Genomic DNA, 21,404 nt, shown 5'->3' on the forward strand with positions numbered 1-21,404 from the left:
GTGGCTGAAAGTAAAGGTTTGCCTAATGCATTTGTATATATCAGGAACTGGAGAATTGTTGCATCTGTATTTTCTGCATTGTACTTCATCTGATGCACACACTGAGGAAACCAACATGTCAAGGGTTAACATTTCTTGTCTTTAGTACAGCTAATTAATTGGTTGGTCATCTCCTAACCAATCATTGCAGGAGAAAATTCCTAGTCCAACCTTACTCTTCTGGGGAAGTGGGTGGACCCAAACCTGCTAGTCAGTAGTCTAGGTCCGGCCTTTGTTAGAGCCACATGTGCTTTACCTAGCTACTGTCTAGGCTAGGCCTACATACACATAGGCCACATGTAACCTACCCAAGTCTATAATTAGGTTACTGTTTCTAATCCTTGTTCCAGTCCACACTGAGAATATGTTCTACTACATTTCAGCCCCCCAGGTGGAAGAGTTCATCATTAGAAAGGAACGTTGCACAAGGGCTTCCGGTCTTACACTGATATATTGCGGGCCTACGGTTGGGTCAGTACTGCCGGACTGACAGGTCAAGCACTTGAGCACTGCCTGAGGGACCGGGCCAGAGAGGGGACCCGCCTCCATCATGTTCTTTTTCTTTTTTTTATTTATATCACAGGGGCCTTCTCCACCCGAATTTGACTGCATGACCCACATGTTCTCAAACAGGGCAAAGGGATCTCCTGTAGCTGCTATGGTGCCTGAAGGTTGGAGGCAGCCTGCAGCGTCAAGAAGTGAGTCTTGCTGATGGATGAGGTTAGTTCAGGTGCGCTCTTCTAGTGCCACCTTTTAAAAGTACCCCCTAAATCCCCCCCCACCTTCCCTTCAGCTGAGGCTCTAGATTATTTGTGTAGAGTATGTATACTGTATATGTGGGGTCAATATATAGTATAAAGTCATATGTGGGGACAGTATATAGTATAAATTCATATGTGGGGGTCAGTATGGTGTTATTATTTCATGTGCGGTGCCAGTTTATAGTATAAACTCATGTGAGGTCAGTATATAGTATAACTTAATATGTGGGGGTAAGTATATAGTAAAAATTAATATGTGGGCACCTCTGTATTTTGTTTATTTATAAAAACATTTATTTACAAAAAATAAGGAAAAACAATTATTGTATGTGGGCAGGGCATCTATATACATTTGAGGGGTAGCCAGAACGTCTGCAGTGGCATAGCCACTCCATACAGTGATGACTGCACCATAGGAATGGTCCGCAGTCAAGTACTTTTCACTATAGAACTCTGCTATAGAATTGGAATTGCCGGCATTCAACATTATCATACTTATTCTGAATGGCTGCAAGTACGGTACATCTGCGAGTGCCCACAGTGATGACCGTAGAGACTTGCTGTCAGCACTTATCTCTCAGCAGACAAAGGACAGAACTTGCATTTTATTACCCTATGTTTATTTATGCTATTTTTTTACTAGGGTCCAGTTGTTCTTGTTTTATACCATCATTGATGTTTTTTCCTTAAATAAATAGTTTTTAATATTTTAAGATACTGGTATTATTTGGTATATTCACATTTCTGGAAAGTTTTAAGGCTCATATACCCTTTATATTCCATTTCACATTCATTCTTCTTCCTTACTTTCTCCAATTGCTCCTATATCATTTCAAACACTCCATTCATCCCTTTTCTATTACCCTTTCGCATTGCATTCGCTCCTCTATACCTATCACATTGACACATACACATCTGTTCCTTGAGAGCATAGTCCACCGTCAGTTATCTATATAGGTGTGGCTCACACGTGGGTTGGCACACGGGGGCCCCATGATTCTCTATTGCCTGGGGTCCCCAAGAGTTATCTGTCCACTCTTCGTACTGCCTGTCTGCCACATCAAGAAAACTCAGTTTCTGAGTATTGTGTCAAAGATGACCGCCAAAGAGTGAGTAATGTGGAGTCCTATATTCCACATTACACATGGTAAAGCAACCTGTGAACATATTCTTTCAGCAGTTTCAATGATTTGTAATGAGAAGTTGAGAGCAGGGACACTTTAACATCTGCACTAAACTTTATACGTATACATGCTTAAAGCACCCAAAGACACTAAATTCAGCCTCGCTGTGACAACTAGTGGGTAGCAGTGGGGCAACTCGTGAGTGGCTAACTATAAGAAGACTGCTGGCTATAATGTCAACCCAGTATAAGTAGCCTGCAGGGGGTTAACAGTTAAATGCCAAAACCTGGGGAAAGCTGTAGTCCAATTTTAGAGCTGAGGAGGAGTCACCAACCACTTTTCTGTAGTGCCATCTAGTGTGAATGTAACCATTAAGCTGTTATGTCTCAGCTGAGATTTCCAAACAGAAAGTTTGCCGTGACAGTGTATGTGAAAAAGCTCAGAAAACTTATGTTTGGATAAGATCAATCTGCACTTGTCTTCTTTTAAAGGGAATCTTATGTGATAATAATACCAAAGCCCACACTACAGTAATGCTACACACAGAACACTGTTACTAATCAAGGACTTTAAGGGGTACTCTGAGTAATTAAAACTTATTCCGTCACAGCCGCTGATTGGCTGAGCGGGCTGCCACTCCCTCATGTCTCTGAGGGTCTGGGGCACTCTGCTCTGAGGGCGGGTGAGTAGTCGGGCCCCATTATGGAGATTGCGGGGGACCCCAGCAGTCACACCCCTTGCGATCAGACATTTATCTTGTGGATAGGGGATAAGTTTTAGTTACCTGGAGTACCCTTTTAAAAAATCCTTCAGCAATTAACAGGATATTAACAGGTTTGTGATGCAAATTGAAATCAAATACTTCAATGCATAAAATAGCAATGAATACTTGCTCAATATGTTCGGCTTATAACCTGAATCTGACACTTATCCCCTATCCTTTAGATAGGGGATACATTTTCCTAAACTGGATAACCCCTTTTAAAAGGGTTGTGTATTTTCATGTAAAACCCTTTTTTTTAAGTAAAGAACTTTTTTCAATAGGTTTTTAGAGTTTATTTTTTCTGTAGCCTTCGGATGTCTTGGTCTCTCTCTCATTCTCTCTCTTTTGTATAATGGTAGACAGTATATTTGATGACAAAATACCAAATGTAGTAAATGACAATTCTGTATAGAAAATAAGTCTCAACTTACATTTTTCCCCATTGGTCCTGGTGGTCCAGATTGTCCCTGAGGCCCTGGCGGCCCTATTGGGCAAACAATAGTTACAACATACTGTATATACTCATTATGTAAACAGAGCTGAAATATGACATGGTCATAGGTACCTGACGGCCCTGGAGGGCCCCTTGGCCCCTGAATGGGGTGTCTTCCTTTTTCAGTAAAACGATTTGAGTTAAACAGATCTATAACAAAAATATATTCTAAATAATTTTTATTTATGAATATTTAATATTATTTAACTTTAGAGAAAGAAGAGAAAGGACAACATTACACAGCTAAAAGGCTCAATTATAAAGCTGAAAGTATGTGGACTACATTCCCTATTACTGAATTGAGGTGTTTCATCCAAGCCTATTTCAAGTGCATAAGGCTAACTGCACATTGCTTCTACAGTGGTAGTATGAAGTAGTCCTGCATGCTATGCGTAACTCCGGGAACTGTGTAAACTGCATAGCTCACGGGGCTACGCCATTTGTAAAACTCCCATTAAAGAGTGATGCAAATTGTTCAACTTCCCTGATCTCCGCTTTCCACTCATGGCCTGGAAATGGCCAAAAAGCTGGGACAACCTCTCAAAGTGATAGTTTACATGATTACTGAAGAGCGTAGTGTGCACATGGTGCAAATCCTTACTGCATTACTCATAGGCTTCCCATCTACTTCTGGAAATAGTGTGGAAATAAGACTGGTGCGCAGCATGCTACCAGTGGACTCTGAAATAGTGGAAACATGTTATCCGGAGTACTGATTCTGATGTATGAATCTGGGTTGGACCATTGATTGGATAATGCTACCTACCAGAATATATAGTACCTACTATGGAGGACATTTATCATTGTCTTTAAAACCTTTTTTTTTTGCTTATATTTGGCGCATGAAATGTTGCACGTGTGCCAAAGCACATTATTTTGCAGCTTTGGTTGTAAGCAAAAAGCTACAAAAACTTACAAAAGTAAATAGTAATCAATTAGTTTTCACTTTGCATTGGCAACGGATTTATCAGATGCGAATGTCGCACAACCCACTCCAAAACACTGCAAATCTACACCAGCCCAGACCTGGCTTTCAAAACTACCTTTGGAGAGCCGTTTTAAAATGTCACAGAGACGAGGAGGAATCCCACAAAATGGTGTTTTGAAGTGATTCAATATTCGATAGTATGATAAATATGTCGCATAAGCAAAGCCTAAGCAAAAATAAATGACTTTAAAACACACTTTCAAAAGACAACAGTGATAAATCCCTGCTATAAGATTTGGTAAGGTAGTCTATTGGTATAAAGCTAGGTCAAAAAATAGATATTAATGTGGTGGCCCAGTATGGGATGTCTTACCCTGTGCTCCTGCTGTCCTGTCAGGCAGCCTCCTTCAGTGTCCCCAAGGCCCCCTGCACTTGTTTCCCCATTGTAAATATGTTTTACCATGTAAAGTGTTATAAAATGTAATGTTGCTTAGTTATACCATGTGATATGTCATGTGATTGTTACCCAGGAGATACCAGTGACCAGGTGATCACAAGAGTGACCTATGGGCTCCCTGCTAGTCTCACCCATATAAGACCTGGGTGGAGCAGCTTCTATCTATTTGAGCTCTGCCCTTCTGCTAAGCTGAAGTCCAGTGCAGTTGTGTGTAGTGTGTGTGTCCAGAGTGTTGGAGGCCTCAAAGTCACGTCCTGCAGCCACCATGAATTCAAGTAAGCTAAAGTCCCAGTTTTATGAGTCAAGTCCCAGCAACCCCTTAAAGGAGAATGCTCTAAATTAATACCATAATGTAACCTAGACTCCTACCTTTCCAAAGATGCCATTTCCACGCAAATCTGTCTAGCCGTTCGTCCGCTATGCCCATCCGAAAATCCGGTCACTTCCCGGTACAGTGCATATGGAGTGTAGCGTAAAAGACTACATCTCCCATAAAATGCATTAGTCTAATTTCCTGTCCGCTCCTGTCCTCCTCCTGATTTATTGGCCAGCGGCAATAACGATGTGCGCATGCGCACATCTATAAAGTAGATTGGCCAGCAGCGTTTGCTGAGCTAAGCCTATGGCAGCTCAGCAAACCCGAATAAATGAATAGATTAGTGCAGGGGGAGTAGCCAATTCCTGGCTAGGAGGCTGGCAGAGCCCGCGCTGACTCATGGGAGGCAGGAGTCACCGGGCTAAGATGGCGGCGGAGCGATGAAAAAAGAAGTCGAGCGTCATCAGAAGACTGAAAACTACAGAGCTTCCGGTGAGCGACAGAAAGAAGAAGAGGACCTTACCATATGGACAGCGTAAGCATATTACAATGTTATATAACTTTCTTTAATGCTCTTTTTTCACAGGTAAAATTTTCCACCGGAGTAGTTCTTTAAGGTCTCTGCGTCACTGGTCACCTTCTTGGGCCCTGGCTGAACTGTATAGACTCTACCAGCTGTCTACCCTCAGTAAAGCTACTGTTGTCTGTAACAATGGCGTTGGAGTCTTTATTGCCCCCGTGGCTAGCCCAAGATCCAGCGGTATACCTTTGGGTGGTTTTAGGCTAAACCACCCTCTGGTGTCACGAATACAAGGGGTTAATGCCATCTGCCCCTAGGGTAACAACAACAGCGCTCATCGCACCTCGCTACCACATTAGATTCACTATGAGAGCACTGCCGGCATCAGGATATGTGATGCTGCAGCTTAGGTTATAATTCACATTAGGCTGCCATCTACTGGTAAAATTTAAGAAGACACACACATGCTAAAATGTCATTGTTATCAGTGTCACCCGCACTACTAGCCTGTACCAACAGGTTAGTGCGGGTAAAACTAATGACAGATTTCCTTTAAAAAAATTAAAATCATCCTCTTTACCATTTTTTTCTATAAATAAAATAAACATATATGGTATTGCTGCATGTGGAATTGTCTGAACAATGGAAATGTAACATTATATATGATGAATGAGGTTAAAGGGGTACTCCGCCCCTAGACATATTATCCTGCCTTTTCCCATAGACATGAATGGAGAGGGCGTGGCGGTTGTGTTCGCCAATGATCCGGCACGGAGTGGAGTTTGCTCTGTGCACTGGATGACTGGGGTGCCGCTGCAGAAATCACAGGGGTCCCCAGCTGCTGGACCCCCGTGATCAGACATGTTAATCCCTATCCCTTATGTCTAGCAGCAGAGTTCTTTAAAGAAAAAAAACTAAAATACTGAATTGTTGATTTTCGGTCACACCATACTGTATATCAGAATAAAAATGTTTAAAAAGAGAACACAAATTCCATCTAAATTAAAATGGTACCAATAATTACAATAAATCACTGTGCAAACAATAAGCCATTAAACAGACTCATAGACATAAAAAAGTTATAGGGGTCAGAATAGTGCTCTCTGCTGCTACCTCTGCCCAGTAAACCTATTCTGCTCTAGAGAGTTCGTGACATGGACAGAGGTATCAGCAGAGAGCCCTGTGGACAGACAGAAAAGAACTACACAACTTCCTGTGGAGCATACAGCAGCTGATAAGTACTGGAAGGATTAAAATTTAGAAATCTGTTTAACGTTCTGGCCCCTGTTGATTAGATTTTTTTTTTTTGGAGCACCCTTTCACCCCTTAAGGACATTGGACGTAAATGTACGTCCCGATCCCACACCAGGATGTACATTTATGTCCTATACATGGAACGGTACTCGCATCATGCATGGCAGGTCCCGGCTGCTTTCAGCAGCCAGGGACCCGCCAGTAATTGCAGACATCAGCAATCACCCTTATGTCCAGCATTAACACTTCAGATGCCGTGATCACAGCATCTGCAGCAATGCAGCACTTTGAAAGGATGATCTGATCGCTGCCTCAGGGATCCAATCACCCATGATGGCAGCTGGAGGTCCCCTCACCTGCCTTAGCCGCTCTCCCAGGGTCTTCTTCTCTGATCTGTTAAAAAGTAAACCAGAGAAAAAGATCGCCGATAATACTGATCACTGCTATGCCTATGCACAGCACTGAACAGTATAGGCAATCAAATGATTGCTATAAATAGGCATCTATGGGGACATAAAAAAGTGTAAAAAAAAAGTAAAAGAAAAGTTTAAATGTCTGAACTATCAAAATATAATGTAAATGATACTGCGGTGTAAACGTAAAAAAAACAAAGTTCAAAATTGCTGTGTTTTGGTTACATCACATGGCAAAAAAAAAAATACAATCGAATAGTCACATATACACAAAACTACAGATCACGGCGCAAAAAACAAGCCCTCATACAGCCCCGTATACACAAAAATGAGAAATGAGTCTGTGGATGAAAACATAAAAAAGTTAGGATTTTCCGAAGGCGAGGAGGAAAATACGAAAACGAAAAAATAATTGTCCTGGTCAAAATGGGATGTGTCCTTAAGGGGTTAAAGTTTTCCCTTCTCTGTGTTTGAATTTTTAGTTTTAACCCCTTGGGGACGGAGCCCATTATGACCCTAAGGACGGGAGCATTTTTTGCAAATCTGACCACTGTCACTTTAAGCATTAATTACTCTGGGATGCTTTTACTTATAAATTTGATTCCGAGACTGTTTTTTCGTGACATATTCTACTTTATGTTGGTGGTAAATTTTCGGCGATACTTGCATCCTTTCTTGTTGAAAAATTCAAAAATTTCATTAAAAATTTCATGAAAAATTTGCATTTTTCTAAATTTGAAGCTCTCTGCTTATAAGGAATATGGATATTCCAAATAAATTATATATTGATTCACATATACAATATGTCTACTTTATGTTTGCATCATAAAATTGATGAGTTTTTACTTTTGGAAAACATCAGAGGGCTTCAAAGTTCAGAAACAATTTTCCAATTTTTGGCAAAATTTTCAAAATCTGAATTTTTCAGGGACCAGTTCAGGTTTGAAGTGGATTTGAAGGGTCTTCTGGTTAGAAATACCCGATAAATTACCCCATTATAAAAACTGCACCCCTCAAAGTATTCAAAATGACATTCAGTAAGTGTGTTAACCCTTTAGGTGTTTCACAGGAATAGCAGCAAAGTGAAGGAGAAAATTCAAAATCTTCCATTTTTTACACTGGCATGTTCTTGTAGACCTAGTTTTTGAATTTTTACAAGGGGTAAAAGGAAAAAAATCCTCTCAAAATTTGTAACCCAATTTCTCTCGAGTAAGAAAATACCTCATATGTATATGTCAAGTGTTCGGCGGGTGCACTAGAGGGCTCAGAAGCGAAGGAGCAACAACGGGATTTAGGAGTGTGAGTTTTTCTGAAATGGTTTTTGGGGGGCATGTCCCATTTAGGAAGCCCCTATGGTGCCAGGACAGCAAAAACCCCCACATCGCACACTATTATGGAAACGACACCCCTCAAGGAACGTAACAAGGGGTAGGGTGAGCCTTAACACCCCACAGGTGTTTGACAGCTTTTTGTTAAAGTCGGATGTGTAAATGAAAAAATATATTTTTCCACTAAAATGCTGGTTTTTCCCCCAATTTTACTTTTTTACAAAGGGTAATAGGAGAAAATACCCCCCAAAATTTGTAACCCCATTTCTTCTGAGTATGGAAATACCCCATGTTTGGACGTCAAGTGTACTGCGAGCGAACTACAATGCTCAGAAGAGAAGGAGCGCCATTGAGCTTTTAGAAAGATAATTTGTTTGGAATGGAAGTCGGGGGCCATGTGCATTTACAAAGCCCCCCGTGGTGCCAGAACAGTGGACCCCCCCACATGTGACCCCATTTTGGAAACTACACCCCTCACGGAATGTAATAAGGGGTACAGTAAGCATTTACACCCCACTGGTGTTTGACAGATCTTTGGAACAGTGGGCTGTGCAAACAAAAAAATTACATTTTTCATTTTCACGTACCACTGTTCCAAAAATCTGTCAGACCCCTGTGGGGCGTAAATGCTCACTGTACCCCTTATTACATTCCGTGAGGGGTGTAGTTTCCAAAATGGGGTCACATGTGGGTATTTATTTTTTTGGGTTTATGTCAGAACCGCTGTAAAATCAGCCACCCCTGTGCAAATCACCAATTTAGGCCTCAAATGTACATAGTGCGCTCTCACTCCTGAGCCTTGTTGTGCCCCCGCCGAGCATTTTACGCCCACATATGGGGTATCCTTTTACCTCTTGTGAAAATAAAAAGTAAAGGGTAACACCAGCATGCTAGTGTAAAATTTTTTTTTTTTTACACTAACAGGCTGGTGTAGACCCCAACTTTTCCTTTTCATAAGGGGTAAAAGGAGAAAAAGCCCCCCAAAATTTGTAGTGCAATTTCTCCCGAGTACGGAAATACCCCATATGTGGCCCTAAACTGCTTCCTTGAAATACGACAGGGCTCCGAAGTGAGAGAGCACCATGCGCATTTGAGGACTAAATAAGGGATTGCATAGGGGTAGACATAGGGGTATTCCCAAACAGGGTGCCTCCTGCTGTTGCTAAACTCCCAGCATGCCTGGACAGTCAGTGGCTGTCCGGAAATGCTGGGAGTTGTTGTTTTGCAACAGTTGGAGGCTCCGTTTTGGAAACACTGCTGTACAATACGTTTTTCATTTTTATTGGAGGGGGGGGGGGCAGTGTAAGGGGGTGTTTATGTAGTGTTTTACTCTTTATTAGGTGTTAGTGTAGTGTAGTGTTTTTAGGGTACATTCACACTGGCGGGTTACGGTGAGTTTCCCGCTAGGAATTTGCGCTGCGGCAAAAAATTTGCCGCAGCTCATACTTGAAGCAGGAAACTTGCTGTAAACCCGCCCGTGTGAATGTACCCTGTACGTTCACATGGGGGGGGGGGGGGGGCAAACCTCCAGCTGTTTCAAAACTACAACTCCCAGCATGCACGGTCTGACAGTACATGCTGGGAGTTGTAGTTTTGAAACAGCTGGAGGCACACTGGTTGGAAAACCTTCAGTTAGGTTCTGTTACCTAACCCAGTATTTTCCAACCAGTGAGCCTCCAGCTGTTGCAATACTACAATTCCCAGCATGCACGGTCTGTCAGTACATGCTGGGAATTGTAGTTTTGAAACAGCTGGAGGCATACTGGTTGGAAAATACTGAGTTAGGTTCTGTTACCTAACTCAGTATTTTCCAACCAGTGTGCCTCCAGCTGTTGCAAAACTACAATTCCTAGCATGACTGATCACAGAAGGGCATGCTGGGAGATGTAGTTATGCAACAGCTGGAGGTACGCAACTACAACTCCCAGCATGCCGAGACAGCTGTTTTTTGTGTGGGCATGCTGGAATTTGTAGTTTTGCAACATCTGGAGTGCTACAATTTAGAGACCACTGAACAGTGATCTCCAAACTGTGGACCTCCAGATGTTGCAAAACTACAACTCCCAGCATGCCCAGACAGCAAACAGCTGTCTGGGCATGCTAGGAGTTGTAGTTTTGCAAGATCTAGAGGGCAGTATAGAGATCACTGTGCAGTGGTCTCTAAACTGCAGACCTCCAGCTGTTGCAAAACTACAAATTCCAGCATGCCCACACAGCAAACAGCTGTCTGGGCATGCTGGGAGTTGTAGTTTTGCAACATCTGGAGGGCTACAGTCTAGAGACCATTATAGTGGTCTTAGACTGTAGCCCTCTAGATGTTGCTAGGCAACTACTCACCGGCTTCCGTCGCATCCGGGAGCCGTTCTCTTCTGCTGCACGCCGCCGCAGATCTCCGTCGCCGCCTGCCGATCCCCGTCGCTCCGCTGCCTCTGGAGGGGTAAGTGGACTCCGGCGCCGCTCCTCTTCGTTTTCCCCGTTCTGCCCCGCCTATTGTGGGAGGGCAGGACGGGGAAAACGAAAGTAAACCCCTCCGCCCCTGATCTGCTATTGGTGGTCGCGTCTAGACCACCAATAGCAGAGATAGGAGGGGTGGCAACTCTGCCACCTCACTCCTATCGCTTTAGGGGGATCGTGGGTGTCTTAGACATCCGCGATCCCCCTTCTATTCCGGGTCACCGGGTCACCATAGACCCGGAATCAGCGCAAATCGCAAGTGTGAATTCACTTGCGATTTGCGCCGATCGCCGACATGGGGGGGTCTAATGACCCCCCTGGGCATTTGCACGGGGTGCCTGCTGATAGATATCAGCAGTCACCCCGGCCCGGTCCCCGCCCGGCGCGTGGCGGGGGCCGAAATTCCCACGGGCGTATGGATACGCCCTTCGTCCTTAAGTACCAGGACGCAAGGGCGTATGCATACGCCCTTCGTCCCCAACAGGTTAAAGAGTTTAACAGAGATTGGTTTTACTACATGTCTTCAGAATGCTCTACAAATAACTGAATAAAGAAATATAATTTATAGTCTCAAGCAATTGAAATTATTACCTTGATCCATTAGTCTCTGCATAGCTGGAGCAGGAGGACCTGATGGTCCAGGGGGACCTCTCTCGCCAGGAACTCCTGCTATACCATCTTTTCCTGGGGGTCCTGGGGCACCAGGAGGACCTAGTAAGTGAGAACGATAAGACGGTTGAAGGTGGTTTATAAATCAGTTAAATATTTATATATTATACAATATATTATATAACACACATATATATATATATATATATATATATATATATATATATATATATATATACATAAACTCAATAGGGGAGATTTATCAAAGGATTTAGACTGGTTTTTCCTGTCTAAATTTGTCGCACAGAAAGTCGCAGTCTAAATATGTGCGACTTTTCTGCGACTTTTGCTGTAGAGGATTTTTAGAACATGATGCATGCAAGTCTATTTTAGATGGAAATGCATTGGAAAATGCATTGGTGCTGAATTTATCAAGTGCGACTTTTGTGCGACAAGTCGCATCTGCCCAAAATACACTGAAATGTCAGACCATGTTGGAGCAGGTCTAAATGCAGTTTAAGCTGTAGACCCTGAAGTCTGAGCACAGAATTTATCAAGGGCTGTGAGACCTTTGATAAATTAGGAGCACAATAGACAGGAGACTACCACATACGCTGGTCTATAACCATACCCAGAATAGACTAGATTAGTAAATGCCCCCCATTGTGTGTGTGTATGTTCCAGCATCATGTCCAAACGTGTATTATATAGTGCTTGTTGAAACAACAATATTAACCAATACTTTCAATTATTTCTATAGCCTCATTTAAAAGTTATTCCCCTACCTGTAGCCCATGTGCCTGCCTTGCAATGAATGTAGTTATCCTTAGTTATGTCCCACAGTGTTGCTTAGAAGCATTAGAGGTCATGCATGCTCAGTTGGTTTTCTTGTTCCCTGTCCCTATGCAGCTCATCTCTTTTACTCTGTCAGTTTGCCTGACACAAGCACTGAGCACTAAAGAGAAACTGGCTCTGTCAGTTTCCCTGACCCTCAGCCAACAGTCCGGCAGCCTTATATTGTATAGTGTGCTACACAGACAATTCGCCACAGTTAGGCTAAGTTTCCACTTGTTTTTTTTTCTGGCAGTTTTTGGAAAACTGCCACTGCAGTTTTTGAGCCAAAGCCAGAAATGTATTCAAAAGGAATAGGACATATAAAGGAAGGACTTACACTTCTTCTCCATTGTGGATCCACTTCTGACTTTGGCACAAAAACTGCAGTGGCAGTTTTCCAAAAAGTGCCAGAAAAAAACCAAAGTGGAAACCTAGCCTAAAGGAAGAAAAAGGTGGAGGATGACATTTTGCTCACCCCCAATCCCCTCCCCCTCCTTCACTTTGGAGACTTGTCTGTGTAGAACACTATACAATATCAGGTTGCTGGACTGAGGGTCAGGGAAATGGACACAACAGAGAGTAAAGTGACAGCATGGGAAAGTAGAATGTTTTTCTTCAGTGCTTGTGTCATGCAAGCTATAAGAGCAGAATAGACAGGCTGCACAGGGACGGGAAACAGGAAAATCAACTGAGCATGTGTGAACCAGGCTTCTCAGGAGTACTGGTGGATATAACCAAGGACAACTACATTCATACCAAGGCTGGCACATTTGCTACAAGTAAAGGCAATAAAAAGGCAATAGAAAAAATATTGGGTAATTTTGTTGTCTTAGCAAGCACTATATAATTACATATATTAAAATCTGTGGGACAACTCCTTTAAGTTGTGCCTCTGAATGACACAACGCTTTTTACAAATCCACACCAGAAAAATTTGTATCAGGCTGGGTTCACACCACATTTTTGCAATACAGTTCCCGTATCAGGTTTTTGATTAAAAAACAAATGGATTCCTCAAAACCTGACTAAACTGTATCAAAACATGTGTACAAATTTTAACCCGTATACGGTTTGAAAAACGATGTCCGGTTGCATTCGTTTTTTTAAGAAAAAAAAATTATACCTTTTTAACTTTTCACTCCATTATGAATAAAGTTTCACTTGTTTGATTGAAATTCCAAGAAAAAACCTGTGCAAAGTAAAAAACTGTATAGTGGAAACCGGATGGAACCGTACGCACATACAATTCTGTACGGTTTCCATTGACTCCCATGTTTTTAAAAAAAACGTATACGTTTCAGTACGGTTTTTCACCCAGACCTAAAACCGTGGTAGGCTACGGTTTTGGGTACGGGAAAAAAACTGACAAAACTGTACAGGATGCAAAACGGACACAACCTGATGCATCTTTTGGCATACGGTTTTCAATGGAGAGTCAATGCATACGGTTTTCAATACGGTTCCGTACAGTTTTTAAGTGAAAATGTATACGGGAACTGTATTGCAAAAACGCGGTGTGAACCCAGCCTCATTGCCCCATCTTGAAAAGGAACAGACTTTCAGTAGAATATGCCATCACCTTGTGGTAGTCCAACATCTGGAACTCCCATAGATCATGAGAATGAACAATGCAATTATAAAGTTATTCTGACTCAGATTGTTGTGATAGTGATCTATCCCTTGTAAGACCTCTATGCCTGGCCTGAATAAGGAGATATAACCACTGCGAACAATCCTTATGAGATGGTGAGCTGAAATCATCAATACTGTTATCATCCACAAGCTGGTTTATTCTGTACATCAAACAACAAGAATACAGCAGAATGAATGGATTCCAGTATTATGTGGTCAAAAGATGATGCTTTCCTTAGCTTAGCATTCAGAATACATGAGTCCCTGTTACATGTGGCAGAGTCAGGCAGCCATGACACAGGAAGTGATGCACTAAGCAGGGGTGTGGTTACATACAAAGGAAATGAGTCATAGCTTACAGGAGAGAGAAACATGATCATTACCAAAAAAGGCCACAAGGTGGCAGCAAATAACTAGCCATAGAAAAATCCATAGGAAATGGATCAAAGAATAAACTATGTAAATTCCATCTACAATAACGAGAATATTAACTGTGTAACAGCACAAAAGTGATGGCATATCCTAGTGCTATGCCATATTTTATAAGATAGGAAAATAACTTTTTAAAAGGGTTATCCTAAGATTTAAAGATTTTAGCTATCCACAGGAACCCCGGCTTATAACAGGAATGGAAGTCCCATGTTCCCCTAATGAATGGAGTAGCAATGTACATGCTCGATCACTACGTCATTCACCCTTTATAGGGCTTCCAAACATAGCCGGACTGTACTTGGTATGCACCCTAGGAAAATGGCCCCAACTACTTGTATGATTACAAATAAAGGAACTGAATTTCCTTTATAACCACACATTTGCCAATTGTTCCCCAAGGCATGGAGAATAAGCAATAATAGAGTCCTTATGTTAACTGCTCTATAGACATTTATTCTGTAAGGTCACTGCAAACAGCTAGGTCCTTTTTTGCATGTGCTTTCAGAATCCCAGAGAGAACAGGTTGATGGAGTAATGGGATTGTAGAAGACAAAGAAATAGTTAAAGTGAGTTATAGAAATGAAGTTCTTTTATACTACAGGAACATGACTAACTATAATTCTTTACTATACAGGATTCACTTATTAATTCTGAGGAAGGGGAACTGACAAATTAAGAGAGACAAATCTTTAATAGGATAAGCATAATTGTTCAATAATTGAGCAATAATTTCCACTGCAGTACTCTTGTTGTTACATGTAAATGTTTTTTATTGTTCTGTGTGAGGCTTTTGTATTTTCTCTACCTTACAGCTCCACCTTTAAAGGGACTCTGTCACCACCAAAACCCCTCTAAACTGAAGTCATTGATAATTCAGAATCTGTCATTTCTATCTTTCTACTCACTTGCATTCCCCTGCTGTAACCCTGCGAAAGGGTCATACTGATATATAAAGATAACTACTTCACTTAGAGTCTCTTTTACCTCAGTTATTTCTGAACCACCTTGTCTGCTCCTTGTGGTGTCCCAGTACGGGATATGCTCTTACAGTCCTGTCAGGTTGAGTCTCTGTATGTCCTCATGGCTCTCCTGCAGTGTTCCCCATAATGTGAATAGGTTGTATATTAAGTGTAATGGACCTTTGACATTGGTCATATGATTGTTGGTCACATGACAATGTTTGGCACTTGTTTTAAGTCATATGTTTCTTACCCAGAGAGCACCAGGTGCGAGGTGACCCGCTGGTAGCCTATAGGCTCCTTGAATACCCCCCTCCCCCCCTTTATAAGATAGGGAGGAGCTGCAATCTCTCGGGATTCTTTCCTGCTGAGGTTCAGTCCAGTCCAGACGTCTCAGGGTCATGTCCAGCACACCTGGAGGCCTCAACCTAAATTGCAGCCACAAGTCAGTAAGTCAAGTTATCTTTAGCATCTGTCATCGTCTTCAGTCAAGTCAAGTCAATTGTAGTCAGCGTGGCCTGCACCTATAGTCTGTCAAGTCACTGCAAGTCCCAGCAAGCTGCGAGGTCCCCCGTGTTACTGGTCACCTCTCTGCGATCCTGGCCGAACTGTATAGACTGTACCATGTGTCTACCTCAGTAAAGCTAGCGAATAACCATAACCTGGCCTTGGACTATTATTTGCCCCTGCCTGACCTAGGACTAGCGGTGCTACCTTCGGGTGGTTATATAGGAAAACCACGCCCTGGCATCATGAACCTGAAGGTGTTAATACCATCTACCCCTGGGCAACACCATCAGCCCCTTACACCTCACCTCACACCCCATGGCTCACCACATCCTTATTCCTACATCTCGTCTGATCTACCGGTTTCCTCTTGGTCTGCCCCATTCTCTAGAAACTTTTACGTATAAAGAACTTCTTTAAAACATCTAAACAAGCCTTCAGAATTCACACATTCTTAAAGGGGTACTCCACTGGCAAAAACTGTTTTAAATCAACTGGTGCCAGAAAGTTAAACAGATTTGTAAATTAATTCTATTAAAAAATCTTAATCCTTCCAGTACTTATCAGCTGCAGTATGATCCACAGGAAGTTCTTTTCTTTTTGAATTTCCTTTCTGCATGACCAAAGTGCTCTCTGCCCATATTAAGAACTATCCAGAGTAGGAGTAAATCCCCATAGAAAACCTATCCTGCTCTGGACAGTTCCAAAAATGGACAGAGGTGTCAGCAGAGAGCAGTCATCAGACACAAAGGAAATACAAAAAGAAAAGAATTTCATGTAGATCATAAAAGCAGCTGATAAGTACTGGAAGGATTAAGATTTTTTAATGGAAGTAATTTACAAATCTGTTTAACTTTCTGCCACCAGTTGATTAAAAAAAATTGTTTTCCAGTGGAGTACCCCTTTAAATGTCTACCTATGTTTCTCTCTACCATGGTTGTCCCTTAACTTGTAGCCAAGACAGTCAGTACTTCTTATTGCTGCCTGCCAGTGGTATTTCTGGTCCCCTACTCTATACAGAAAAGATCAGCGTGTGTGGACCACTGTGTCACTTAACCATTTTGACTTTGAGCCACTTCTGAGGGCTTTATCTAAGTTCCCTACAGGGACCAGGCAGAGAAGAGTACAAATAAAGGGTCAGGGGTGACCATGTGGTCAATGGAAAGGCAAAGAGGTCAGAGCGGGTAACACAGGTTCATAGTCAGAATCAAGCTGAGGTTAGAAACAGAAGATACAACATAGAACAAGGCACAAAGTCAAGAAAACAAGACAAGGTCAAACCCTGCAACAAAAACATATACAAACTCTGGGACCTTTTTGAACAGAAGGTAGTGAAAGGTGGAACTGCCAGATATACTCAGTAATAGCAGGAGATAGGTGGGAGAAGGATTTTGGTGTGCACCCTGTCCTGGGTACACCCTACAGGCAGTGTCAGAAATGACAGCAGTTGCAATAGTAGGAACTGTACAGAGAAGGTAACCTGGCAGCTGTGCCCCTTAGGATGAGCAGTTTGCCATCTGTCTTATATTTAATATGTTTTTTCACACCTTCTATACAGTAAGCCTATTTTGGGCAGGGTTCTCCTTTCCTCACGTGTATTTGTGTGCTTTGCATGTTCTCTATATGAATTGCATTGGGTCTATATTTGCACCTTCTATTACTATGTAATGTACAACACTACATAATATGTTGGGGCTCTACTAGTAAAGAATAAAATATTTCCCATTGGCTGATATGTATTAGATTTATCCAATAGATAACAGCCAATTCCAACAATACTTGCCATCCATTCTCCTGGGTCCCACTTCAGCTCTGGGAGCCATAATACTGGATCTTGATGTTGTCCAGCGTCAGAACATAGTATGCAGCTGTGAACAACAGTCACCACTTACTGCATGGAATTTCGCCAAAGAATGAACATGTAAGGAATTCTGCAGTGTAAATGGGTAAACAGAAAACCCATTCACACTGCTGTCTTTATACAGCGGAATTTCTAAGTGGAAATTCTGAGCGGAATTCAGCCTGGAAACTTCATAGTGTAAGTGGGCCCTAAGACCTGATTACATACATGATTGCTTCACCTTTTGTGTAGCCATAGAAATTCATTATCCACTCTGTGCCGGCTCTGCCTATAGGCAAAATAGGCAGCCACCTAGAGCGTCCTCTTGATAGGGGGTGCCGCTCTGCCTACTGCAATAAAGTTAGTCAGCATCTGAAGCACCAGCCCATCCAAAGCACCTGTCCATCATGCAAAACCCTGCCACGCTACCCCCACCCCACGCATACTATAATAACCTGCATTTTTCCAGCCTGCTGGAGGAGTGCAGCACCACCTCTGAGGCAGATAGGGGCGATCACTAAGGTTAGGTCCGTCCAACATCCTGACATCATGCGTGCCTCCATACATTGGGAGGAGTCAATAGGCGGGGTCAAGGGGCAGCAAAATTAGCTTTCACCTAAGGTGGCAAAAATTCTTGCACCAGGCCTGCATCCACTACTTACAAAGGGAGATATGCAGCCGATAATGATGCCATAAATGGTGACGGCACAGGTGGTTCTACCACCAAAGGATTTCAGTGTCAGCCGGCAGATGTAATCTCTGCTTACAGAATTACGCAAGTGGAGATTCTGTAATGTGAATATACCCTTAGGTTGAGTTCCCATATTTGCATTTTTGTAGCATTTTTGCTGCGTTTCTTGGTTTACATAACTAGAAAATAAATTGCCTGTGTGGGCTCTACAATGTGATGAGCATTGTCAGGGTTGTCCGACTGTTTATGACATGGAAAGACTGTCAATCTGAAAATCGCTTGCATTTCCTATGAATGCTTGTTTGGTCAGTGGATGTACAGGAGACCTAAAATGAATTATAATGATCTATGATGATGTTAATTCAGGTCTTTAGATATACGGTCGGGCAGTCTTGTTCTGTCAAGATATTATTGAGTCTTTACACAGTCCCCAGGAGATCCTAAGCCCCCCCTTGAGCTGGAGTTATTACGGTTTGATCGCATACATCATGCCTTGGCTGCACCCAGGAACCCTGATCTTCCACGTGATGTTATTTTGAAATTGCATTATCCAGATGTACGTGATAATTTGCTGGCGGCTGCCAGGAACGTACCATCCCTGCCAGGGGTCCCGTCCTCAGTCCATTTGTATTCTGATCTGGCCCCACTACCTTGGCCCACAGAAGGGAATTCCGTCCAGTGACCCTAGCACTCCAGCAGGCACAAGTTAAATATCACTGGGGCTTCCCATTTTCTTTGTAATTCCGCATTAATGGACACTCGCACACAGTCCGCTCATTGAAGGAAGCTAAACCTCTTAAAGATCTCCTTATCCCTGCTATCTATCATCCTATCTCTCTTCTTAATATTGACTCTAAACTTCTGACCTCCATCCTAGCGACCTGTCTTAACCGGTTTCTCCCAGCCCTGGTGCATTCTGATCACGTAGGGTTGGTCCTGGGAAGGCAGGCCCCTGACAATGTTCGCACTATCTTGAACCTTATACATTGGTCAAACACTACCTGTATACCATGCTAGCTTTGGCACTAGACATAGAAAAGGCTTTTGACAGTGTATCTTGGCCCTATTTATTTTCTGCCCTCTCTAAGTTTGGATTTTCTGGCCCCTTTGTCCATGTGTTGTGCCTTTTATACTCAACCCCAACTGCTTACTTGAAGCTCCCAACCACTACCCCAGAACCCATTTCTATTCAGCGCGGTACTAGGCAACAGTGTCCCCTATCCCCAGCCTTGCTTGACCTGGTAATGGAGCCTCTGGCGACTCTGATTCGCCTTAACCCGGATATCAATGGTGTGACTGTGGAATCCTCCGTATATAAGACCAATCTTTTTGCAGACGACCTATTGCTTACCCTAACTAAACCATTGGTGTCGTTACCCAATTAGTTTCAACTTTTAACTACCTTCAGTCAGTAGTTGGGACTTTGTGTAAATGTGTAAAGTCGTAAGTTCTATATTGTAATGTTCCAACCCCTACACAACATCTTATTTCTCTTAATTTTGGTTTTAGGGATTCTAGTCCGGGTCTTTCCTACCTGGGAATCAAGCTTACCTCTATATTGCCCCTTCTCTACCAGGCCAATTACCCACCCTTATATAAAGCCATAAAATCTGATCTTCGTAAGTGAGATCTACCACATATATCATGGCTTGGCAGGGTGAATATAATCAAAATGGTGATACTTCCCTGTTTATTATACCTTTTTCGCACACTACCTATGCCAGTTTAACTAGGGGACCTTCGCCTTTTACAACGTGAGGTCTTTAAATATATTTGGTCGGACAAACGACCCAGAATAAATAGATCACTTATGCATTATCATAAATGGGTGGGAGGTCTTTCTGTTCCTAATTTTATCTGGTACTATTACGCAGCCAGGATAGCGCAATTGGTTTTAGTTTAGGTCCCCAAGAGTGCACCACGCTGGGTGGACCTTGAGTCCTCCCTCTTTTCTCCCTATTCTTATTCTGCTTTACTTTGGTCTTCTTGCCCTGTCTCTTCTTTACTACCTTCCTCAGCCTGTTTTGCCTTGCATTCTCTCTCCCTGTGGCAATCGGTTCACTTTAAGCTTTCTCTCCAATCGCCTGTCTCTCCTCTTCTCTCTTTTCTAGCTAATCCTCTCCTTACACCGGGGCTACATGTTTCCACCTTTCGATAGTGGGTGGAGGCAAAACTGACTTATTTGTCTAATTATTTTTTTCAAATTAGGAAACGGTTGATATCTCTAGACTTACTGATGTCTAGATTTCCCTCCCTCCACTTGAACATTACAGGGCTCACCAAATTTTATCCTTTTTTTCATCACAGGGCCCTAGACATTTTGAGGGTACTCTGACCCCTTTTGAAGGCTATTCCCTTTATTCTTCAGGCCTCCCTGGTCTTTTATCTTCTTTATATGTGCAATTTAACTCCCCTTCCCCTAAGGATCGGAACCTTAAATTCATGGTGGACTGGGAGAGTGATATCCATTCTGAACTCTCTCTCTCGCAATGGCATGCCTGCTGTGAATCTGTTTCAAGGGCAGTTGGCAGGTGTCCTTGGCAGAAACATCTCTTAATGTGTTGCATAGAATGTATATGGTCCCAGCTAGGTTACATAATATCTACCCATTGGTCTCACCGTTCTGTTTTTGGGACTGTGGGTCTAAGGTTACGATGTACCAAATGTGGTGGAGTTGCCCCGTAGTTGCGACTCTTTGGCGACAAGTGCTTGACGTATCGACTGCCATATTGCCATGTTTCATCCCTGCAACCTCCGCATTCTGTCTCTTGGGACACAGACCTAGCCGAATGCCAAATTATGTGTTTAGATTGGCCCAGCAAATTTTACTGGCTACTCGCATTTATATTGCTTCTCAATGGAAGCAGGCTACTCTGTCCCTGCCACCTGTCCTTGCTAGCATTTATATAATAAAGCTTAATGAGAAATTGTCTTCCATCCTGGAGGATTCGGTGGAGAGATTTAATGTGGTCTGGGATCCTTGAATCTCATCCTCTTATTGTCCCCCCATGTCTCATTGCTTTTCACTTTATTGATAGGGGAGCGCGTGT

At 42.6% G+C, this 21,404-nt stretch overlaps 1 protein-coding gene across 6 annotated transcripts in view; it reads right to left on the reverse strand.

Moving 5' to 3' along the window:
• Nucleotides 1-21,404, reverse strand: part of EMID1 (EMI domain containing 1) — a 170,736-nt gene that overhangs the window by 37,371 nt on the left and 111,961 nt on the right. For all 6 annotated transcript variants that reach the window (XM_056528738.1, XM_056528735.1, XM_056528736.1 and 3 more), the window contains 3 exons: nt 11,442-11,561; nt 3,253-3,330; nt 3,119-3,171 (listed from right to left, as the gene is read on the reverse strand). In XM_056528738.1, coding sequence (XP_056384713.1) covers nt 3,119-3,171; nt 3,253-3,330; nt 11,442-11,561 — 251 coding nt within the window. The remainder of the gene's footprint in view (nt 1-3,118; nt 3,172-3,252; nt 3,331-11,441; nt 11,562-21,404) is intronic.

This window comes from Hyla sarda, chromosome 1 (genome assembly GCF_029499605.1).
Source record: "Hyla sarda isolate aHylSar1 chromosome 1, aHylSar1.hap1, whole genome shotgun sequence".
In the NCBI taxonomy this organism is placed as follows: Eukaryota; Metazoa; Chordata; class Amphibia; order Anura; family Hylidae; genus Hyla; species Hyla sarda.